The 25,702-nt window shown below is 36.8% G+C and overlaps 1 protein-coding gene across 6 annotated transcripts in view; it reads left to right on the top strand.

Annotated features, from left to right (window-relative positions):
* Positions 1-25,702, top strand: part of TAB2 (TGF-beta activated kinase 1 (MAP3K7) binding protein 2) — a 91,028-nt gene that overhangs the window by 30,429 nt on the left and 34,897 nt on the right. For 4 of the 6 annotated variants that reach the window (XM_032339282.1, XM_032339279.1, XM_032339280.1 and 1 more), the window contains 2 exons: positions 13,257-13,447; positions 24,043-25,558. In XM_032339282.1, coding sequence (XP_032195173.1) covers positions 13,346-13,447; positions 24,043-25,558 — 1,618 coding nt within the window. In that variant the 5' untranslated portion in view covers positions 13,257-13,345. Of the gene's footprint in view, positions 1-13,256; positions 13,448-13,599; positions 13,682-24,042; positions 25,559-25,702 lie in introns of those variants that run through there. The other 2 variants (XM_032339285.1, XM_032339284.1) reach the window with 2 other exon arrangements.

Here is a 25,702-nt window from a genome sequence, read left to right as displayed (position 1 = left end):
ATTTGACAGAAATCACAAGTAGTTGGAGAGGCAGGCAGAGAGAGAGAGAGGAGGAAGCAGGCTCCCTGCCGAGCAGAGAGCCCCATTTTGAATTCTCTGTAATTTCTTTTTAAGGTTCTGAGTGCTATTACAGTAATGACATGTTTTATTTAAATGCTGTTCTTTACAAATAATTTTTTATATGGTTTCTTCATTAGCGGGCATAGCAGTCTCCATTCACCACAGTTGTATTACCAATCAAGTATAGGTGTATAATTTTAAAATTGCCAGTTTAATTTTTTGTTAGTTATTAAAGCTTTTTGTTAATAAGAGAGCAATAACACCTACCTCTTTAAACTATGTGTAACTCATGAACATAATTAACACACAGTCAGTGCTGTAACACACATATACACACACACTCACACACTACATCTAGCATGTGGCCAGAAGTCCACTCTGGGGAAAAGTCAGTTGAGGACCATGACATTTGAAGGAATATGGACAAAGTTATGTGAGATGTACCATAAAAACATGGGACCAAGTAAGTGTTTGGAACTGCATGGGGATTAGTTGATGAAGCTTCTCCTAACTTTCTCTGTGCCTTCATATTAAGATGCCATTTTAGATTAATATTTTAACCAGATTGTTATAATTTTCACATGCCATTGAGTTCATTGGTTTATTACAAATGTTTGTGGTTGATAGAAGATGCTAACTCGTCCTTCCGAGTGCTCTCATTTTCTTTTATCCTCTCTTTTTCCCCTCCTATCCATAATAGGAACTTATTGTCATATCATTTATTTATATCATGTTTTCTTTTAAGGATATTTATACACAGGATGGATTATCCAAAAAGTACAGTAAAAGGGGGCACTGAAAGATAACTTTGTGTGTCCCATCTTAGACCCCTAATGTATTGGAAAAAAAATAGTGAGATACGAATTGGAAAGTACACCCAAGGTAGTTAGTTATATAATATGTTTTGATGAATTATAACCATTCTGTCTTAGATTTATTGCGCTTTTTTTGATCCTTAGAAAATGGTAGCACTCACCACAAAACCACAGTACATAAATTGCTAAGTGTGGCTGACTTGCACATTCCTTTAGAAGAGCTTATAACTGGTAAGCCTTTTAACCATAAGAAATGGCCAGTATTCATGGACTTGAGGCAATGTGTTAAGTGAAAAAATTGGGACATTTTCTTTTTAGGAGGAGGTAGTATGGATCATTACATACTTCAGCCTTTGATGTTTATTTTTTTCCTTTACAAAGTAAATTATTGCAGGGTTATAAAGTTGAGGAATTGATTTTCTGCTAACATAATCCTTTGCTCCTTTCAAGCTTTTAAAAAGCTTGAACATGATAGCTAATTTAAAATAGTAACATTTAGATGACTGATTTGGTATGTTTCCGTTACTTTATTTTTGTAAATAACTGGTTGTGTAAAGTGATTCAATATTACAACTGTTTCATGCTAAAATTTATGCTAAAGTTGAATTATAATTATCTTGTTTTGAGCCTTCACTGGTGATAGTATTTGAATTTTAGATTTTCTAATTACATAGCTATAATTACCACATTTTAACTCTTAGGAAAATAACTTGATATTGTAGATTTGGTGGGGGTAGGGTTTGTTTTGCCTTAGTAAAGTTGTAACATCATGTTCCAAGAATTAAAATTCTAATAATTTGCTGTTAAATTTTTTTTTAATTTTTCATGTTCAGTTAGTGGCATTTGCAAATTCTTTTGAGGTTAAGCAGATGTTAAGTGCACCAACTATTACCTAATTAGCATTTGATGAGATGCTTAGATAATGTATCAGTAAAGTAAAAGGTATTTAAAACAGTGTATGTAATTAGACAGGGAATATATTTCTTTTTTTTTTTAAGGTTTAATTCTGAAATCATACTGAGGCTGAAAGGTGTCAAAGTTTGCTTTAATTTTAAAAATTATAGCATCTTAAGCAAAATAAGTCAATCAGAGAAAGACAATTATCTGATCTCTCTGATACAAAGAATTTGAGAGACAGGGTCGGGGTCGTTGGTGGGTAGAGAGGGAAAAAATTTAAACAAGATGGGGTCGAGAGGGAGACAAACCGTAAGAGCCTCTTAATCTCAGGAAACAAACAGGGTTGCTTGGGGGTGGCAAGGGATAGGGTGAGTGGGTTATGGACATTGGGGAGGGTATGTGCTATGGTGAGTGCTGTGAATTGTGTAAGACTGATTATTCACAGACCTATACCCCTGAAACAAATAATACATTATATGTTAATAAAATTAAAAACAATTATAGCATTTTTCAGCTATTCTTCCTGCATATCAATGCTTCTTTCTCTGATGAGGATACTCTTTAAGAATAACTCACTGCATGGTCTGATAATGTCAGCCAATTCACAGAAGACACATAAATTGTAATTAGTTATGAGAAAATACTAACATGATTTTGACAACAAAGAGATAAGTTGAAACATTCTGTCTTCCTAGTAGTCACCCTGGGGAAGTTAGTATTCACAGTTGCTGACGTCAGAGGAGCTTTGCAGCACAGATAGTTCCGTTAAAATTTAACATAAGTGTTTCTAAAAATCATGCAAAAAAAATCGTGCTATGCAAATCATGAAAAAAAAAAAGCCATGGGGCTTATGGAAAAAGCAGAATTTGGGATGAAACACTCAAAAACTTTATCAGAACAATAAAAAAAGATAGGAACCTTAAAAAATGACAGTATAGTTTTACACATGTTAAATGATTAAGAAATATGTACTCATACACAATATACAAGCAAATATTGCACTTTGAAAAAGTTCTGAAGTTTGCTTGTGGAAGTGAGCATAGATGCGGCAGCTTGTTAATGAAGTGGTCCAAAGAAGGGTTTTCTGAATTCAGAACGAAAGTTGTAACACAAGATGTAGAAAGGTGGGACCATGCGCAGATATGGTGAACTGAGGTGGCTAGCAGATGTTTGAGGTGTGTTCATATTTACATTTTGTGTATTCACACAACTTGTTTCAGCTGAGTGTGGTTTTGTGTTCAGCTAGTGTTTCCTGCTGGCAAAATCACAGCAAAATTCACTTAATACTCAAACTGTTCCCTGTTGTGTCAGTTGCATTAGAACAAACTTAACAGTTTCAAAACAAGTACTCTAGCAGCACTGACTTAACAGCTCAGGGTACGGGAAACACTTGTTTGGATAGATAGATTCCACTTTTTATAGTAGTCTTCAGAATCTAGGCATTTTCTGATGCATGGAGTTTACTGGAGCGCATATTTACTGAGCGTCTAATATTTGGCATACTCTGTTTAAGTATTTAGGATACAGCAGTGATCAAAATAGTCTTTACATTTGGGACTAAGAGGACTTGCGTAAAGAATTTTGTTTGTCATCAGGGGTTGGTTTTATGAAATAAAATCAGATAGATGGAAGAGAAGTCTAACAATGGAGTATACTGGGCAACAGGCTTCTCTAACCTTTTAAATTATATACTTTCACAAGATAATTACCTAGGATCCTGTCCCACTCAAGATTCCATTGTTTACAGGAAAAAAAATCATCTCTTGAGGTTATTAGCCGGAATTAAATTTTGGGATGACGGGACACTAGGATAGTTCATTCGCTTAAGTGTCTGCCTTCAGCTCAGATCATGATCCCAGGGTTCTGGGATCAAGTCCCATGTCGGGCTCTCTGCTCAGTGGGGAATCTGCTTCTCCCTCTGCCTGCTGCTCCCCCTGCTTGTACTCTCTCTGTCTGTCTCTGAGAAATTAATTAATGTATTTATTAATTTAATTTTGAGATGGTATATATGTTAAAATGGGAAGATTTCACCTTTTGGTCCATAAGCTAAAGGAGAACCTAGTGCTAATTGAGAAGTGAATTATAGTTGTATATGTTTCTTTTTGATATTCAACTTGAACTGTATATTCCTTTGTTAGAATAATTACATTTATTCCAATAAAAATCATGTAAGAATGGGGCAAAGATAAAATATGTATATAGTTTTACATAATAATATTAAAACTTTATAGTGTTATTGTATCTCAAGGAGGGTTTTCTGTAATAATGGCCTTTCTCATCTTCTCCTGTAACTACTCCCCACCCCAAACTCCTGCTTCATAATCCCCTTCCTTCCTTCTGTCCCTCCTTTTTTCTAGCCAGACAGATGACTAATTCACTGTCTCCAGAATCTGCCTCTTATTTGGTCGTCTTGCCTCATACTTAAACCTTTATTTTTAATGTGCGTTTAAGTTTAGTTAATATTACAGTTGCATTGGTTTCAGGTGTACAATGTAGTGATTGAGCAGTTCTGTACATTACTCAGCGCTCATCACAGTGCACTCGCTCCCTTCACCTATTTCACCCCACCCCAGCCACTGCCCTTCTGGTAATTACCAGTTTTTTCTGTATCGGTAAGTCTGTTTTTTGGTTTCTCTCCTTTTTTTCTTTGTTCTTTTGTTTCTTAATGAACACATACGAGAGAAATCATTTGGTTTGTCTTTCTCTGACTGACTTATTTCACTTAGTATTATACCCTCCAGATCCGTCCATGTTGTTGCCAATGGCAAGATTTCATTCTTTTTTATATTCTTAAACTTGCTAAGTACCCATGATTCAGAGCCTCCCAGTCTCTCCCTCAGCCCAGAGGGCCCTTTAAACACATACAGCACAGTTTATACCACTCATCTGGCCCTCACGGATGGCCTGGGACTGACTGACTGCTTTCACAGGGAGCCCGAGTTTCCTCGTTACTTGGGTTATTTGTCCATATACATGGAAAGCAAAGGCTACAGAATTTCAGTCAGCTGTCTCTGTATTCTACAGCTAGGGTAGCCTAAAGCCCTGTTTTCTGCTAAGGTTTTGCTCCTTTGTACTTCGTGGGAATTCATGGTATTTAGAATAAATAATATTACTACCAGTGTATATGTTTTGCTACAGGGCAGGCAGATGCAATGCAATTCACTTTTACTATGTTATCACTAATCCTTGAAATTCCTTGAGCTCTTCTCTCCATTCTACAACGAATGGTAGTTTAGTGACTTGCCCTTACATAAGCTACCTTATTTGTGTACTTACTCTGTGCTCTTTTTAATTATTTTGTATGTATTACTCATTTAATTTCATAATAATATATGAGATAGCTATTCCATCATCACCATTTTATAGACTGAGGCACAGAGAAGTTAAATGATTTGCCCAAGAAGATACTGCAAGTAAGAGGCAGAGTCAATTTCATAAGTAAGTGAGAAAAATTATAGAATCCTGGAATTTATACTTAAGCAGCCACCACTATGTGTCAAATACTGTATACTTTATATACATTATCTCATTTATTTATCTCATTAAATGAGACAATGCCCACTAATTCAGAATTGAGGTTGAAATATTTAGCAGTGTTATCTCTGCTTTTAACCATTGACATGCTCTTTCACCAGAAAACTTTAGAAACAAATGGCTAAAGCGTAGATTGCTGTTTCTTGAAATTCTGTTCTTTGGGAAAATTTTAAGCCTATCTCAGAGAGGCATTTATTTTATTCACTGATTTCTTTTTTTGGTAAGACTTTAATAGTAAAAGCCAATACTTTGATTGTCAAGCTTAAATTATACAAGGAACATAACTAGCTACTCCTTTTATTTTAAAAGTTGGATCTTGCCATTTTTTCCTTTCATATTAAAAGTTTGCTCCTTCATTTACTTTGTATGGTACCTTCTGGTCAGCAGCAGTCTTTGATATACTTTTACATATCTCCATAGTCATTGTTTTAGGGTTTTTTTGTTTTGTTTTGTTTTTTATCTTATCTAGGCAGTTTGCTTGCGAAAGTAACATGTCTCATCTAAATCTGTAACTTGGTAGAATGGTAGCGTCTCCCCTTTACAGCCCTTCACGCATTTCATGCCTCTTTTCCTCATGTCCTGTAGAGTGAGAATTGCAAAGGCTTTGTTCATTGTACTTGATGGAAAACTAGCTTTTGATTAGATATGATTAATAGTCTACAGTTTTTTAATTAAGAACTTTCAAACTTTTCTTCCCCAAATGCTAGTATAGGAAAGCACCTTGGAGATAGATCTCATCCCCCATAACAGACCAAGTGGCTAGGCTAACAGTATTTACCAAAAAAAAAAAAAAAAGGAAATATAAGCACTGAATACAGGTTTAAGCAAAAATTCTGAAATGAGTAATTGGGCCGATGGGCATAGGAATTGAGAAGCATGGTGTATGTGTATATTCGGGAACTGAATTACAATGCTAAATCTTCATTTTCCACAGTAGGAAATCCATAGATAATGTGTGAAGTTGGAAAAATCAAGAAATAACCCCATAATCACTTTGTGTAAGAATGTGGAGAAAAAGCCCAGTGTTGACAGTGGTTACTCGATAGAATAAGAGTAGAAAGACATGAGGTAGGGAAGTTGCTGGTTTCCCTGGTAAGTTTTGTAGTACTCTTTTGGCTCTTAAACTGTGTACATGTTTTTGTTTTTACAGTTTTATTTAAAATTTTCAATACAAGATATGTCATGTTAAAATATTTCCTGGACAAATAAATAGTAAGATTTTTTAAAATCATTTTTTTGTATATACTGTTCAGGTTTTTATGCTGGAAGGAATGTTGGCCTTTAAGGAAAAATTAATAATGATTGTATAATGTTTTATACATAATATAACCAAGAATCTTTTTCTTCAGGTGTTCTTAAGTTATATGTTAGGATTATCTGCACTCAGGTTTTAATTTAATGCCAGCACCGGAGATGCCTCTCTCGTGTTTCTCTGTAGCCCAGACTTGCTCTCTGAGCCCTAGACCCATCGATCTCTACTCGTTCTGTGTTATATCTCTTTGGGTATTTTAAGTTGCCCGAGACTTAACATGTTCAACATCAAACCTGTAATCTACCCTTTGTTTTCTTGGTCCTCTTCTATCACTCATAGATCAGAAACTGACCTTGACACCAACTTCTTCACCCCAATGTTTAACTCATCAACAAGTTCTATTAATTTTATTTCCTAAATATCCCTTCAGTTTTTCCTTCTCAGCCTCCACTGCTGTTTCTGCAGGGACAAGCTATTAGCATTTCCTGGCTAGCCTCCAGCAGTGGTTTGCCAATGGGGCTTCTATATTTTACCCTTTTCTCTATTCTATAGCCATTCTTCATACATACATGATTTCTTGATCAGGTCTCCCTCCCTGTCTCTGAGCTTAAATCTTCAGTGGCTTCCCATTACTCTGAAGATAATAAGACTTCCAAGTTTTAATGGCCTCTAAGGCACATCAGGACTAGGGCCATACATTTTTCTTGCTCTCCGCTCTCTGCAGTTTTTCCTCATGTACATTGCTCCTTTTCAGTCTCTTTTTGAATATGAAAGAGGTGGAACAAATATGGTAGTAACAACCTAGACTGATAACAGGAGGCAGATAGAAGGTAAAATAGTGCAGCAGTTCAAATAACTATCTGAATTATAAACCTGTGTCTGTGTGCCTCTAATCCAGGAATTTCTTTGACCTGGAGAGCCAGGGCACAGACTACTACTTGTATCTTCAGCACAGTATCTGCTTCGTTCTGGGCACTCCTTAAGTGTAATTAAGATAATTAGAGAATGATTGTCCAGTTTTAAACACTCTTTGTATCTCATTCCCTCATAAATGCCCGAATTTTGATCAGATCTGTAAGTCCTGTTGCTTTTCTCTTTGTTGTTTTTTTAATTGGGGACCATGGTCTCTTCTTGTGGGTACAGTTAAAAAGTTAGCCATGCTGCCTACTCTTAGAGTCCTGGAAAAAATCACTGTGACAAGTGATGGTGAATGTGAAGACTTGCTAACTATCATGGCTTGAGGTGTCGGTGAGCCCTGTTCTCATACTTGGCTCTCTGAACGCTCGTGATAATAATTGAGGGGTCAGAAATAAATTGTTCACATATTCTTTAAGAAAGGAAAGAATAAGGCACATTTTATAAGGCTTTCCAGTATATTTACTGTTAGATTCTGTAATACTGTATATTTTCTGTTACAATATAGAATCCTTAAGAAATTAATCGTCCTAGATCATTTGAGGTGGTGACAGTTTGGTGCCAAATTTTTGCACCAGAAACATTTCTAGAAAGTATGGTTTCTTTATTTTCTCAAGAGACAGTCATGTTGCATCTTAACCATGGAAAATATATTTCCATTTATTATTAGAAATAATTTTCCAGATTAAGTTATATTGCATGACTTTCCTTTTAAAATTAAATACCACCTGTTGTTTGTTTCAGTAATGAATTTAGTTTTTAAATTTATTTACTCACCACAAAGACTACATTAAAGACCGTTATCTTGCCTTGTCCTTAAAGTTTACTCTTGCTGGATATAGAATGTGGGTTGGTGTTTTTTCTTTCAGCACTTATATGACGTCATTTGACTGTCTCCTGGCCTCCAAGTTTCTGATGACAAGTCAACATCACCGGAATTACTCTTCCCCTCTCTGTCATTTCTTTTGCCACTTTCAACATTTTTCCTTGATTTTCAGCAGTTGGACAGTTATGCCTTTGTGTGGGTTTTCCTGGGCTTTTCCTGTTTAAGGTTTGAGTCTAACCTGTTCAGGCTTTGATATTCTTGAGTAGGATCTTCTTTTTGTTTGTTTTTGTGTTGTTGTTTTTGATTCAAACAGGCTCTGGTCGGTTTTATAAAACATTTTGCATGATTTACTTTTCACCAGTGTGTTCTAACATGCTTCTAGTGATATCAGAATCCCCTGGATCAGTGGTAACCAGTCCATACTTGGCAAAATTTTCCAAATGCTAGCCCCAATACAGTACTGTTTCCACTGTAGTTTTTGGCCTGTGTGGCATAATACTGTTTCAGATTTCCTCAAAGATGGGCAGTTGTTGGAGAGGGTGACCAGTTTTTCTTGGCCTTGTCTGATCATCTTTACAGTCTGCTCCTGCCCCTGCAAGCACTTTCCACTTTTCATGAGGAGTTAGATCCTAGAGTTGATCTGGAGCCTAGAATTGATGGACTCCGGCAACTTTTTTTTGTTGTCTTTGTAGCCACCATCTTCTGCCTTATGTGTGAGATGACCCCCCAACCAAAAACAGCCACCAGGGTGTCTGGGGAGGTGATTAAGATCTTCCTGATCTGTAAGTATATATCTTATACTAACTTGGGGAAATTTTTAGCCAGTATTTCTTCAAATAGTTCTTTCTACCCCATTATCTCTCCCCTATCCTTCTGGATATCCGGTTACATGTACCTTACACTTTGTGATGTTTTCCCATAGGTCCCTGAGATTCTCTTCTTCCCCTACCCACCCTACCGCCAGCCCCTTTTTTTTTCCCCCCACAATCCTTCAGTTTGGGACAATTTCTTTTGCTTTGTCTTGAAGTTCACTGACTATTCTGTCATTTCCAGTATGTAGTTAAATCCATCCAGTGAATTTTTTATCTCAGACATTGAGTTTGGTTCTCTCTCTCTCTTTTTTTTTTTTAAAATACAGTTTCTGATTTGGGGGTTGTGTTTTTTTGTGTGTTTTTTTTTTCCTTTAACTGAGATCCAAGCATATTTGCCCTCATATCTTTAAGCATAGTTAGAGCAGCTGCTTTAGAATCCTTATGCGCTAATAATTCTAGTGTCTGGGTTGTTTTGGGCTTGGTCTCCCTGGGTTGCCTACTTTCTTAAGTATGGGTCAGTTTTTCCTGTTCTTTACGTGTTTTTATGAAAATGACGTATAAAGACGCTAGGTTCTATTGTGTTCGTCCAGTTGTGAGTATTGATGTTTGGTTGGTTTGCTTGCTTGCTTGCTTGCATTAGTAGGCAATTAACTTTGCTGAACTCCCAACTAGAGACTCTGAAATCTCGGTTATTTTAGCTTTGGCCAGGCTGCTTGGAATCCCACATGTGTGTAGTTTGTGGATCAGAGATGTGTGCAGAATTTATACACAGGATTGGGTGCTCCTCTCTTTCTGTGATTTACTTACTAGGTTTTCAGCTGTTGTGGTTATGCCAGAGTCTATCCTTTGGTTCATTAAACAAGTAGGCCTGTAGGTTTTCTGTCTAAGTTTCAACTACCCAAACAAGCTGGGACTGGTTCTCTGGCTCAATTCCTTTAAAAAAGGGAAAGTCACCCCATGCTCTTACCTTCAAAATACTGACTTCCTTCTCCCCACCATCCTTCTATAGTTATTGATGCTTTTTGCCTTCAAGTAGTAGTTTTTATACTTTGTTTAGTGTTTATAGTTGTTTATGAAAGAGTTGATCTAGTAGGAGCTACTAACCATTACAGGAAGTGGAATCACTAAAATACAGTTGTACATTTGAACAATTTTCCTGTTTGTGCACTTGATGGTTTTTATAAGAAAAGCAGGTTTGATTAAGAGTTTTTCAAAGAATCTTGGAAATGTATATTTTAATAATGGAATCAGTCAAAAGTTATATTCATGATTCATCCTCTTTTAATAAAGGTGGTCTAACTCAATTAGAATAAAAATTTATTTGCCTCTCCTCAAATTGTGTAAAAATTTCCAAATCTAGATCATTTTAAATGTGTTTAATCTTTTAAATGTGTTTTAAAAGAAGTAAAATAATATGAAAAAACTATACAGTAAAACCTTCCTTTCATCCAACGAATGTTGCATTTGATCTGCATCCTGAGGATGTAGCAGTGAACTTGAAAGTTCTTAATCCTGTGGAGTTAACGTTGTGGGAACAGATAGGTAATGAATAAATACATATCAGGTATTGACAAATGCTATGAAGAAAAGCAGGGTGTGAGGATGTGATGGGGCAGGGTGGGAGACAGTTGTGGCATTATTTTGGAGAGGTGGGTCAAAGAAACTGTTTCTGAGAAAGTGACATTTGATCAGAGATGGTAATGAAGTAGTAGAGGGACCGTGCTAGTGTCTGAGGGTAAAATGTTCCAGGTAGAGGGCGCAGCAAGTACAAAATTCCTGAGGGAAGAAAGAATGGCTTTTTTGAGAACTAACCAGAATTGAGGGAACCGGGAGATTGATAGAAGTGAAGTCTGAGTGGTGGGAGTTAGCTGGGGGCCTTGTGTTGGAGGATCTCGAGCAAGGGATTTTGCCCTGATTTACTTTTCACAAAGATCACTTCGCTCAATAGAGTGAGGGGCAGGGGTAGAGCAGAAAGTGAAGGCAGGGAGGAAACCAGTTAAGGGACCTTTGCTGTGGCAGTCTAGGCGGTCTAGGTGACTTATAGGGGGCTCAGACGAGAGCAGTAACAGGTTAGGGAAAGTGGTCCGATTCGAAATACTGTTTACAGATAAAACCAACAAGACTTGATACTAGATTAGATATGGGATATGAAAGAAGGATCACCTGGATATATGATGGCACCATTTACTGGGATGAAAAAGACTGGAAGGATTGGTTGGATGGGGAGAGTTAAGAGTTTAGTTTTGGGCTTACTCAGTTAAAGTGAGTTTTAGATGTCCAGTAGGAGACATGAGGCAGGTATCTAACTGGCTCTATTAGTGTGGAACTCAAGGGAGAGCAAAAATAAATAAATTTTTTAATTTATTATTTATTTATTTATTTATTCCATCAGAAATAAATTAGCAAAGCCTCTGTGTAAAGCAGTATATTTGGATGAGATTACCCTGCAGAGGAATATCAGTATCGTTGAAAAGAAACCCTAGATCTGAATTCCATTGTCCGCCAACATTAGATGTCCAGAAAAGGAAGAAGATCTGACAAAAGGAGCTGGCAGTGGGTAGGACAAACACCAGAAGAGTGTAACTCTCACAAGCCAAGTGAAGCCCTTGTTTAAAGAGGGATTGGTTGACTGAGTCCTAAGCTGGATGAGGACTGAGGACTGCTGGTTCGGTCTGATAGCTGAAGTTCTCCCCCAGCTTTGATAAGTATAGTTTCGGTGGCGAAAAACTGGGAAAGCCTGTTTGGGGTTCAAAGGTTTCAAAGAGCTTAGAAGGGAGGAAAGGAAGATACACGTATAAACATTCCTTTCAAGTAGTTTTCCCCTAGAAGAAGGAAAGGGCAGAGAAATGAGCTGATAGCTGAAGGGAAGTCCAGGATGGCCTTTTCAGGTTGAGCAATACTGTTAATCACACTTTAATTTACTTTTAAGTATCATTTACTAATTTTCAGTATTTCTCTTTTCTTCTGTAACCCACTATAGCTTTTACTTATGAAACGTCACATAGACAAAAGAATTAAGGAATTTAATTAAATAATAAAAAGCTGAAAGGCTTTTTACTATGTATATCTAAATGAGCTTATATTCTATTGAGGACTCAGGAGTTCTTCCATAACTAAATTTAATAAAAAATACTTTAATATCTACTGTTCCACTGAACGCTGAACACCTACACAGTGCTAGCTACACAAAAAGGGACAAAAGAGACCTGATTCCTATATTCGTGGGGCTTAAGGGTCTGTATTTTTTTTAAGCTTATGTTAAAAGAGAAATACTACAGATAAGAAATCTGTTTTAGAGAGATGGTCTTGTTTGTTAAGTTTATCATAAACTGAAATGATTAAGAAAATAGCATGATATTTAAATATTTTAATATGTTATTTAGGTTAAATATACTTACATACTATTTATATCCCAAAGAGTTTTTCAAGATTAAGCATGGTTTGCATTAAGAATAAAAACAAGGTAGGTAGGTCTTGGCTTTGGCCACACATGAGAATTACTTGGGGAAGTTTTAAAAATCCCTATGCCCAGGCTACTCCCCACCAGTTAAATCAGGACCTTTGGGGTTGAGGCTCAAGCATTAGTATTTTTTAAATACTAATTTTATTAGAAATGGAGTAAAATGCTACTAACTCATTGCACATTTAAGGATTAAATATATCTGAAAATTAAGATATCAAACATACTGGATTATAGATCATTTTTAGACAAAGCTTGCAAAGTCGTTTGTAGAATCAGACTTTATCAGGATCCAAACTTTAAAAATAATAGGTAGAGTAAATAAGATTATGCACCTTAGGCTGTTCTCAGATTATTAAGAAAAATGTTAGGGAAGTTACTCATTTTCCCCTTTTAGAAGAATGAGGGAAGACATCCTTGACAATAGTTTCTTAAAAGCTTTTGGAACAGCCATCATAAAGCATACAAATAGATAGGAATTAGTCTAAAAGTTTGCCAGCAAGAGTTACAAATTGAAAAGACAATACAACTATATGGAAAGCATTATAGGACTGAATAATATTTTGATAACTTATATTAAATGTTCGGTACTAAAGCACGTACCCTATGTATCGAAATTTTAAATCCACAACAATATTCATTCTCTAATCAGTTGTCATTAAAATTTTTTTTCTTTCTTTCACAGAAAATGCTTGGACAGAAGAGATGAGTACTATTTCCACTAAGGCCTAGAATTGCCTACTGTACAAATAGTCCTGATCAGGCAATATACGAATGGCCCAAGGAAGCCACCAAATTGATTTTCAGGTTTTAAATGACCTGCGACAAAAATTCCCTGAAGTACCTGAAGTTGTTGTATCCAGGTGCATGTTACAGGTCAGTGTGCATTGATTTCTGAACTCATTCATACAAACCTGGGTGGTTGTTTTTTTAACATTGGAAGAAAGCTCTTACCTCTTGTTGGCATTAGTGTGCTGTGATGAAAAGAAACAAACTTTGGTATCTGATCGTCAGGTGGTCTTTATTAGGTGTTTCAACTCTGGCATACAGATGATACCTACCTTGTAAAGTAGGCGTGAGGACTAAACTGGAGCCCCGTAGAAAGCATTGGTATGTGGTCCGTACTTACTGTGAGCTTGCTTCACTCTCCCCCTGCCCCCAACACCCCACCTGTTTTGGCAAAATGTTTTTAATTCCACATCTCCATATAAAAGTGAGAAAGTCATTAAATAAAGAGTCAGGAAACATGGGTTCTAATCCCAGATGAGCACCCCAAGCCAATCTTGTAAGTAATATGCCTTCTTTATCCTCTAGTTTGCTTGTCTGTAAAGCAAAGGAATTGGACTTCAACAATGCCTCAGGTCAAAAATATATAAAAACAAAACAAGTTTTTATATATTTTTAATTTGAACTGTAGGCTTTCTAATTAATATCACTAACCATGTAATAAATTTTTACATTTTTCTTGTATGTACAATTTTAGAAATCCATAATTCTAAATATTTAGTGATAGTTGTGTCTTCTTATTTGATAAACTAGAAATCTTTCAGCTTGTTAAAAATAGAGCTATAAAAAATAATTTTGGCTCAGATGTATTTACTTGACAAATTATTTTTAAAGGTTGATGTTGCATGAAATTTTTAAAGGCTCAACATCTGTATTTGATGCCAAGTGACTACATTTTGTTCATACCCTCATCAGCTTTTATCTGTACATTTAATTACTTGCCTTTAGTCAGATCCGGTTTTGGTCTCTCCAGTCCATCCACCTCACTTCTGACAAAGTGTCTTTCTAAATGCAGGTTTTGTCATGTATTTACCTGCTTAAAAACCTCATGATTGTTTCCCATACCTTTCAGAATAAAGTTCATATGTCGTGACTAGGGCGTACTAGGTCTGTGATCTGGAATCCTACCTTTTTCTGCAGCCTGCTGTCTTGCCTCATCCTTCCTCTTCACACCCCACGCTGCAGACGTCTTCAACTGATTGGAATTCTCTGAACACGCGGCTTTTTCTATAGTATAGTGTTTAAGAGCATATGTTTTGATAATATATAATAATACTGTATTGTGTCCTTGAAATTCACAAAAAGTGGATCTTAAGTATTCTAACCATCACTGAAAAAACACATGGGGGTGGGGGAAGACTGTGAAGTGGTGGGTGCTTTGAGTAACTTGATTGTGGTGATCATTTCACACTGTAGAAGTATATTAAATCATAATATTATATTTACTTTAAAAAAAAATCACATGTACAGCCTAAATATGTACCATTTTTATTTCTCAATCATACCTAGTAAAATTGGGGAGAAATAAATAAGTAAAAATAAAATTTAAAAGTAAATAGTAAGTAAATAGTGTATGTTTTGGTGATAAGCAGACTTGTGTTCAAGTTTTAACAGTTACTAACAGTAATTTAAGTACCCTCTCTACCCTCATTTTCCTCACCTGTGTAGTTGGAATAAAAAAACTCCACAGTGAATTAAATATGATGATGGCAGGTAAAACAACTGGTAGGATACCTGATTCATGAGTGCTCAATAAATGTTAGCAGCCATTACTAGTAATAATAATAGTAGTAGAAGACCTATAGTAATATTTGGTGAATGAATCAGTAGTCCACATTAGTTGATATAGTTAGTATGTAAAAGAAAAAAATGAAAAGTTGGGGGAAAAAAGTAGTAAGAGTAGAGTCAGAAGTTAAAGTACGCAGAGGAGCAGAGATGGTGCGGGAGGAGGGTTGGGGGAAGAGGTGTTTCCCCGTAGAACCCAGGTACCTCTTTCTAACTTTTCTAACTTTTAATGTTATAATAAAATAACATTATACCGAGAGAGTTCAGTGAGTCATTGAAAAATAGAAAAATAATATAGGTTCTTCAATAAAATGTTATGACTTGATACGAAAGAACTGCCCAGAACACTTTCCCAGTAGTACAGCTGTAGAGATTTTGAAGAACCTTAACTGGGAGCATTTTGTAGAATTATTGAAAATATTTTCAAAAAAATAGAGAATGCTACGGTATGGTTTTCAGGGTGTATTAAAACAGAATGCAGGATAGTATGTATAAAGGAGGATGGGGTGTGCCTGGGTGACTCAGTCAGTTAAGGGTCTACGTTCGCCTCAGGTCCCGATCCCAGGGTCCTGGGATCAGGACTCACAAGGGGCTCCCTGCTCAGTGAGGAGTCTGCTTCTCCCTCTCCCTCTGCACAGCCCCTTGCGTGTGCACACGCACACAGGCTCTCTCTCTCTCTTTGAAGTAAAATCTTTTAAAAATAAAAATAAATGAGAATAGGGGAATATATAGACACACATATATTTGCCCTTGTTTCCATAAAGAAATACTGGAAGGATTAAAAACAGAATTAATAAAAGATAGTCACCCATAGTGAGCAAGAGGGAACAGGCCAGATGGGGATGGAAGTAGAAGTGAGACATCTCAACATATATCTCTCTCTATTGTTTTGATCTGTATACATGAATTACCTGTTTTTTTAAGTGTAATAAGTAAGCATGTATTCAATTTTACCAAAAAAAGAAAAGAAATGATTTTTTATTTCTTTTGGTCACCCGGTAATAACACTTTTACTGTGTTTAGCTGGTTTTACAAGGACAAACTTCCTTAGGGCATGCTTCCCAGTATCTAATGATAACCAAAATGAAATCTGTTTTGCTTGCAAATTACCTGTGAGACCACATTCTTTTAAATTGAGTTGGTAATCATTCTGGGCATCCAAGTAATGTGGGTTTCAGCTGATATAACAAGAAATGTTAAAGAAAGGAATGGGGAAGGCTCCTCTGGCAATATGGCTAGGACATCCACCTTTCCAAATTTGGGGAGATATTTTTAAAGTAAAGGTACATTTAGGTACCTGTAAATGTATTTCTAAACATCTCTTATTTGGTGACAGCCTTTTCTTTTGGGAGCTGCTATCCCTTTCTCAATTGGGTGGGCTTCTGTCCTTTCTCTTGGGAGAGCCACCCTATAAATACTGGTTCAGAACTTAACTAGATGAAAAAAACATGGTGAAGAAGATATAAGAAATTAGTCATCAAAGGATCATGCTATGCTGCCACTTTGTATATTTGCGCTTAAATACTTGCTTCTTAAGAGAACAGAAGTGTCTATCCTCTTTTCTCTTCTTGACTTTATTTACTGCTCAGATCCGTCTGTTTGGAGCTACTTATAGCATTTCCTTGTGCTGTGGATTCCCTAAGATGGCAATAATATTAGCAGGTGTTACTCATATCTTTAAATGTTGTTTCTATTTGATAATTAAATCTTAGAGTAGTGTAAAAATATGGCATAGTTGACACTGATTTTTTTCCTTTTTTTAACTGAATTTTTCAATTCTTTTAAAGTGACAGTTGAATTTATAAGTTTAAAATATGCTGTTTCTCTTCAAAGCAATGCAATAGTTGTGTTCATTTAGTATTTGTAATACTTAGTATTTAAGTACCATATCCTTAGTTGAAGACTTTTCAGATGACCTCCACCCATAGTCCTTATCCAAATTCTTATTAAAATACTTGTCATTCTATATTATATTTATTTGTGAACACATTAATATCCTCTACTAGACCATGAGATCCTCCGCAGTCGTCGTATTCCTTTCTACTCGCCTAATGGAAGTTAGGTAAATTGGTTGAAGGAGTGAATGAATCAGAGTTAGAGAAGGACGTTCATAGATATCTTGATACTATCTGTAATCTTCGTCTCTGTTCAAGAAGCTTAGGGAAAATGAAAGAGGAACTGGAAATAATAAGTCAGACCTTTTATAGCTTTGAAGAAAATAAATGCAGGTTTGCATATATACAAAAGAGCAATGATTTTCAACCTTTGGAAACTCATCCCACGCCTTTTGTTATGCTTAAAGGAAGTCTCACTGAAAGTAACTGGGGTGTATACAAGATGATTTTGGACTTCTTGTCATATCAGAAAGAAGCTATGAAAGACTACTAGGTTCATGCCGTATACACATGAGCCAACATGATATCATTCCCACTAGCCTAAAGGTAGGATACAATGACCGCAATCGGTTGATATACATCGGAGCACCTGGATGTCTCACTCGGTTAAGTATCTGCCTGTGGCTCAGTTCACCGAGCCGCACATCAGGCTCCTTGCTCAGTGGGCAATCTGCTTCTCCTTCTGCCCCTCTCCCTACTTGTGTGTGCTCTCTCTCACTCACTCCCTCAAATAAATAAAATCGTAAAAAAAATTGATGCACATCAGAACATTAAACATACTGAAGTTTTTTTGTTTTTTTTAAAAACATACTGAAGTTTTTGACAATACTGAAAATAAATCTTAGTAACCTTCAGACGTTGCTGAGGGTATCAATTCATTATTCTAAAAACCAGTAGACAGAGAATTTACTTATCCTGTTTCTTCTGTGCAAAGAGTACTAAATAGTTGAAGAGAACAAGTTCTCTGAGGAAGAACTGCAGCTAATACATAAAGAACAATCTTATAATTGGCATATACCAGTATCACCATTTTGCAACCCTGAATGAGATAAAGATTCTAAACAGGGATTGTCAGTAACTGCTAGAAATCATTAGCTGGATTAGGCTAATAAAATCCGTATCTGCCAGGCAGCTTTAAGATCACAAAAGGACAGATGGACATTATTTTATCTCCCTGTGTGATGCAGTAAGAAACAGACCCAATAAAGAGTCTTGCCAAAAATTTGCGCATGCACCTGCTTATACATAGAGTTACAACTACTAGTTCACAATGAAATATAGGTTTTGACACCATAGAGTGCACCCATCCAGTCTAGATGGAAAATTCTCCTGCAGAAATGATCAAGTTTTTCAACAAACAAATGACTAGAAAGTTTTTAGAAGAGGAGAAAATTAATTATTAGAAATTTAGGAAGCATATCAGCCAAATTAAATATGTGGATCTCCCTTAGATCCTCATTCAGACTAACTAAAAAGACGTTTATGACACAAATTGGGATTTTGACACTATTTAGATATTAAGTTTTTTAAGTGATATTAAGTATTGAATATTTTATGATATTGTCATTGTGGTTTTGTTTTTATAGGTCCCTATTTTTAAAAGATACATACTGGGGACGCCTGGGTGGCTCAGTCGTTAAGCGTCTGCCTTCATCTCAGGTCATGATCCCCGGGGTCTGGGATCGAGACCTGCATTGGGCTCCCTGCTCAGCAGGAAGGTTGCTTCTCCCTCTCCCACTGCCCTGCTTGTGTTCCTTCTCGCTGTCTCTCTCTCTCTTTCTCTCTCTCTCTGTCAAATAAATAAAATCTTAAAAAAAAAAAAAAAAGATACTGAAGTATTTACAGATAAAAGTGAAATAATGTCAGAGACTTGATCTAGCTTGGTCGGGGGAGAAGCTGGAGCACATCTATTAGATGAAAAAATATTTGCCCTATGTTGATATTGTTAAAGCTGGATGAATATAGATGAGTTTATCATATTTACCCTTTATTTTTTAATATGTTTTAAATTTTTAAAATGAATTGAGTTAAAAGTACATTTTCTTTTATCCTATTGTGGCTTTATAAAATCCCTGTACGTATACTACTTACCAGTATTATGCTAATAAGAAAGTGATGTCTTTCTTAAGAAACCTAAGGGTGTCTGAGTTACTGGCATATTACTGGGACTAGAACATGTTGAATAATCAGATTTAATAAAGGATTGAAGGGATTTTTGAGAACTCGAGAATTAAGGAGGAAGACTTTGTAAATAATGAGTATCCACTTTCAAAAAGGAAGTGTGGGATTGGATTAAGTAGACAATACTCATTTTACTTTGGGGATGTAGGCTGAGAAGATGGGGTCTTTGTAAGCTTTGGTTTAGTGGGGAGAATTTACAGGAATAGCAATAAAGTTAGCTTGAAGCAAAAAGCACCAATTAGGTTTGGCAAAAAATGCGATCTAACTATAATGACAGTAATTGGTTGATAAAGATGAAGTTTTAAATTTTATTTGAAAAACTAATGTCTATCTACTCAGAGTTAGGAATAGGGTAAAAGAATTTTTGTAGAATGAGAGATTTGAACTGTTAAATTGGGAGGAAAAAAAGTCAAACCTTGCTCACTAACTTTGTTTTGGCATTACCCATTCAAACTGTGGGCCATCCTTTCTTAACAGTACCTCAGGATGCCTTTTGTAGTTCAGTTTCCTTTAATTAGATTTTATCTTCTATCAAACCACCTATAGACATTTTAACTTGGTTATTCATCTTTTTTTTGTCTAAAACTGACCTCTTTCTGTCAGGCTTCTAATCTTCCAGTCCTCTTTGAAGTCATTTTCTCTCTTATAGCCAAATTGTTATTAACTGCTTATTTGTAGTCTTTCATAATTTGTGTCCACTGTCAAACAGTCATTATTTCACATCTTTCAGTAGTGGTCTTGTCGAGAAATTTTCCCTCTCCTATTCATGTCGATTATCAACAGACTACCTACCCAAACTACTCTTGTGTCTTTACTTCTCCATTCATTCATATTCAGTGGCTCTCCCCATTACCTATATCAGAGTCCAGACTTTAGTGTCTTTAGACTCATTTTTCAAAATTCTTAATTATCGCATACCTTGAAAATATTGTGGGTTTGGTTCCAGACCACCACAACAAAGCAAATGTCATAACAAAGCAAGTCAAGCAAATTTTTTGTTGGTTTCCCGATACATACAAAAATTATGTTTACACTAATACTATAGTCTGTTTACTGTGCAGTAGCATTATGTCTAAAAAGACAGTGAACATACCTTAATTAAAACAGACTTTATTGTTAAAAAATGCTAACCATCATGGAGCTTTCAGTGAGTAGCACTCTTTCTTGCTGGTGGAGGGTCTTGCCTCCTTGTTGATGGCTGCTGACTGATGAGGGTGATAGTTGCTGTCGGGGTGGCTGTGGCAGTTTCTTAAAATAAGACAACAATGAAATTTGCTAAATCAATTGCCTCTTTCACAAACAGTTCTCTATAGCTTGCTGTGCTGTTTGATGGCATTTTACCCATAGGAGAAAGAACTTCTTTCTAGATGGGAATCAGTCAAATCCTGCCACTTCTTTCTCAACTAAGTTGATGTAATATTCTGAATCCTTTGTTGTCATGCCAACAATCTTCACAGCATCTTCAGAAGTAGATTCCATTTCCAAAGGACCACTTTTTTTCATTCATTAGAAGTAACTCCTCACTCGTTGAACTTTTATCATAAGATTATACAACTCAGTCCTGTCTTAAGGCTCCACTTCTAATTCTCATGCTCTTTCCACCACATCTGCAGTTACTTCCTGCACTAAAGTCTTGAACCCCTCAAAGTGATCCATGAGGGTTGGGATCAGCTTCTTCCTCACTTCTGTTAATGTTGCTACTTTGACCTCTTCCCACGAATCAAATGCTTTCAAGGTTTTCAGTTTACTTTGCTTGGATCTATCACAGGAATCACTGTCTATGGCAGCTATAATCTTACAAAGGTATAGTTCTTAAATAATAAAGCCTGAAAGTCTAATTACCCCTTGATCCATGGACTGTAGAATGGAAATTGTGTTAGCAGGCGTAAAAATGACATAAATCTCATAGTACATCTCCATCAGAGCTCCTTGGGTGACCGGGTGCATTGTCAGTAAGCAATAATATTTTGAAAGGAATCTTTTTTCTGAGTAGTAGTTCTTAACAGTGGGCTTAAAATATTCAGTGGATCATGTTGCAAACAGATGTGCTGTCATCCAGCCTTTGTTGTTCCCTTTATAGAGCAAAAACAGTGGATTCAGCATTATCGTTAAGGGCCCTATGGTCTTTGGAATAGTAAATGAGCATTGGCTTCAACTTAGTCTCCAGCTGCATTACCTTCTAGCAAGAGAGTGAGCCTGTCCTTTGAAGCCAGGCATCGACTTCTCCTCTATAGTTAAGAAAGTCATAGATGGAATCTTCTTCCAGTACAAGGCTGTTTCATCTACATTGAAGATTTGTTGTTTAGTGTAGCCCCTGTCATTAATTCTCTTAGCTGGATCTCATGGAGAACTTGCTGCTGCTTCCATATCAGCCCCTGCTGCTTCACCCTGCACTTGATGTTATGGAGACAGCTTCTCTCTTTAAACCTCATGAACCAACCTCTGCTAGCTTTAGCCTTCTCTTCTGCAGCTCCCTCACCTGTCTCAGCCTTCACAGCATTGAAGAGAGGTTAGAGCCTTTCTCTGGATTAGGTTCTGGCTCAAGGGAATGGGGAAACTATTTTGCTGTCCTATCCAGACCACTAAAACTTTCTCATATCAGTGATAAGACAGTTTTGGTTTCTTATCATTAATGTGCTCACTGGAGTAGCACTTTTAATTTCTTTCAAGAACTTAAAATCCTTTGCATTTACAACTTTGCTGTTTGGCATGCTTACTAAGCTTAGTCCTAGCGTTTGATTGAAAATTGAGATATATGCAGCTCTTCCTTTTCACTTGAACACTTAGAAGCCATTGTAGGGTTATTATTACTATTAATTAGGGTAATTTCAGTATTGTTGTGTCACAGAGAATAGGGAAATCCAAGGAGAGGGAAAGAGGGAAACAGTCAGTGGAATAGTCAGAACACACACACATTTATCAGTGAACTTCACCATGTCACATGGGTATGATTCATAGCACCCCAAAACAATTAGAGTAGTAACATCAAAAATCACTGGATTCAACGCCTAGATGCCTCAGTCTGTTGAGCATCCAGCTTTTCGGTTTCAGCTCAGATTATGATCTCAGGAGTCGTGGGATCAAGTCCTGGGTGGAGCTCTGCGCTCAGCACAGAGCCTGCTTGAGATTCTCTTTCTCACCCTCTGCCCCTCCCCCAACTCCACATGCTCCCACATGCACTCTCTCTCTCTCTCTCTAATATAAACAAGTAAATCTTTAAAAAAAAAAAAAAATCAGTGGATCAGGGATTGCCCTAACAAATATAATAGTAATGATAGTTTGAAATATTCTAACAGTTACCAAAATGTGGCAGAGACATGAAGTTAGCAAATGCTTTTGAAAAAATGGTGCCGATAAATTCGCTCAATACAGGGTTGTCACAGATTTTAAATTTGTAAAAAACAACAGTATCTGCAAAGCACAATAAAAGGAGGTATGCCTGTATTTAATCCCAATCTGTTTTTCTTAATATTTGTTCCACCAAATCTCCAGTACAAATCTTTAACTCTAAGTCTCTTGTAGTTAACCTTGTTTAGAATATGCTTTTAGTTATTATCACACTAATGTCTGTCTTCACTCATGCCTTTTCCTTCCCCAGGAATTCGTTTTTTCCTATGCAAGTCCTGCATATACTACATATGAAGCCCATCAGACTAAGCGTCCGTTACTAACACATTTCTCTGTACAGTTGTCTACAATAACAACTCTCTGTTGAACTTAAAAACCACTTACTGTTGGCACATTGTCTTGTTTTAATAATGTTACTTTTTCATAAATCCATGGTTTGTCTCTCTAATTGAGTTGCAGGCTTCTTCTAGGGAAAATTTTGGTTTTGTATGTCATTATTGAGTTTTCTACAGTCTCGGAGTACTGTGTGTATTTTAGGTGTTCAGTAAATATTTTTATGGATGAGTTATGAGTAGTGATTGGTCAGTCTCTTGAGGATTCTTTAGAAATAATCTGGTTGCTTTTTTGGTTTTGTTTTCATTTCTGTGGAGTAGATTTGTATAGTGCTCTCTAGAGCTCAGTTGCTCTAGGTGCTACCTTGAGTTTCTATTTCATAGGTGTGGGAGATATTTTTACACAAGTTAAAAGGAAGCGTATAAGGAATTGAGATGACTTTGTTGTGTTATTTTAGGACTTTTTCTATTGAAATACTGCATAATATAATTTTTGAAAGAGCTTATTTATTCATTTGGAGAGAGCGTTTGCAAACAGGTGGAAGAGCAGGAGAGGGAGAGAGAATCCTAAGCAGATGCTGTGCTGAGCATGGAGCCTGACACAGGGCCTGATCTCACGATCCTGAGATTATGACCTGAGCTGAAATCAAGAGTCAGAGGCTTAACTGACTGAGCCACCCAGGCACCCCCTCCATGTATAATTTTTTAGACAGTCATTAGTTTAGAACAACTCATATAGCACTTGAATGTGCAAAACATTTAATTATACAGTATTATATGCCTAATGAATATGATACTTGAATGGTTTTATTTTGTTCAGCATTCAAATCGTGTTTTTAATTATGTTATAATTTTACTGTATTTGCATGAATCCATTTTACTGTAAAAAAGCTCCTAAAACATTAGGAACAGTGACTTGGTTTGCTGTCAGCTATTGCTAGTTAGAGCTTTTCCATCATGTTAGTAGTGAGGATTTGTAATTCAAGCATTTACACAGAAAAATAGTTCTCAAATAAAAAGGTTCAAAGGTCTGTTAGAATTGTATTAACTAATCACTTGTTAATCACGTAATATTTTAGTAGTGGTGAGCGTGTAGGCATTACCTTCTGGTTCTTAACATAAAACTTTTTATTTTGTTTTATAGAATAATAATAACCTGGATGCTTGCTGTGCCGTTCTCTCTCAGGAGAGTACAAGGTATCTTTATGGTGAAGGAGACTTGAATTTCTCGGATGACTCTGGAATTTCTGGCCTACGAAATCACATGACTTCTCTCAACTTGGACTTACAGTCACAGAATGTTTACCACCATGGAAGAGAAGGAACTAGAATGAATGGAAGCAGGACTCTAACGCACAGCATTAGTGATGGACAACTTCAAGGTGGTCAGTCCAATAATGAACTCTTTCAACAGGAGCCACAGACAGCACCAGCTCAAGTTCCTCAAGGCTTTAATGTTTTTGGAATGTCTAGTACATCTGGTGCTTCAAATTCAGCACCACATCTTGGATTTCAGTTAGGCAGCAAAGGAACATCTAACCTTTCTCAACAAACTCCCAGATTTAATCCCATAATGGTAACTTTAGCCCCAAATATCCAGACTGGTCGTAACACTCCCACATCTTTGCACATACATGGTGTACCTCCACCTGTACTTAACAGTCCACAGGGAAATTCTATCTATATTAGGCCTTATATTACAACTCCTAGTGGTACAACTCGACAGACGCAACAGCATTCTGGCTGGGTATCTCAGTTTAATCCTCTGAACCCTCAACAAGCCTATCAGCCTTCACAACCTGGTCCCTGGACTACTTACCCTGCATCGAATCCTATGTCACATACCTCAGCCCAGCAGCCAAACCAGCAAGGCCACCAGACCTCTCATGTCTACATGCCTATCAGCTCACCTACTACTCCACAGCCACCAACAATTCATTCATCTGGTAGCTCCCAGTCTTCTGCCCATAGCCAATATAACATTCAGAATATTTCAACAGGACCTCGAAAAAACCAGATTGAAATCAAACTTGAACCCCCACAAAGAAACAGCTCTTCAAAATTGCGTTCTTCTGGACCTCGAACCTCCAGCAGTTCGTCTTCAGTCAACAGCCAGACCTTAAATAGAAATCAGCCCACTGTTTACATAGCTGCCAGTCCCCCAAATACTGATGAGTTGATGTCCCGTAGTCAACCCAAGGTCTATATTTCAGCTAATGCTGCCCCAGGAGATGAACAGATCATGCGGAATCAGCCCACTCTCTTCATATCCACAAACTCTGGAGCATCTGCTGCCTCCAGGAATATGTCTGGGCAAGTGAGCATGGGTCCTGCCTTTATTCATCACCACCCTCCCAAAAGTCGAGCAATAGGCAGTAACTCTGCAACTTCTCCTCGAGTCGTGGTCACTCAACCCAATACAAAATATACTTTCAAAATTACAGTTTCTCCTAATAAACCCCCTGCAGTTTCACCGGGGGTGGTGTCCCCTACCTTTGAACTTACAAATCTTCTAAACCATCCTGATCATTATGTAGAAACAGAGAATATGCAGCACCTCACGGACCCTGCATTAGCACATGTGGATAGAATAAGTGAAGCACGGAAGTTGAGTATGGGATCTGATGATGCTGCCTACACTCAAGGTAATGACACTGAAGGTGGGGTCACGTTCCATGCTGGGCTTTTTGGTATCCGTTTGATTTCACATGTAGAAATGACTATCAGTGTTATTAGTTGATCTTTTGTAAGTGTCAAATCATACTACTTATAAAACCTCTGAAAGTATTCAGACCAATTGTGAA

The sequence above is a fragment of the Mustela erminea genome, chromosome 4 (assembly GCF_009829155.1).
Source record: "Mustela erminea isolate mMusErm1 chromosome 4, mMusErm1.Pri, whole genome shotgun sequence".
Taxonomy (NCBI): Eukaryota; Metazoa; Chordata; class Mammalia; order Carnivora; family Mustelidae; genus Mustela; species Mustela erminea.
This window is presented reverse-complemented; position numbering and strand designations above follow the sequence as displayed.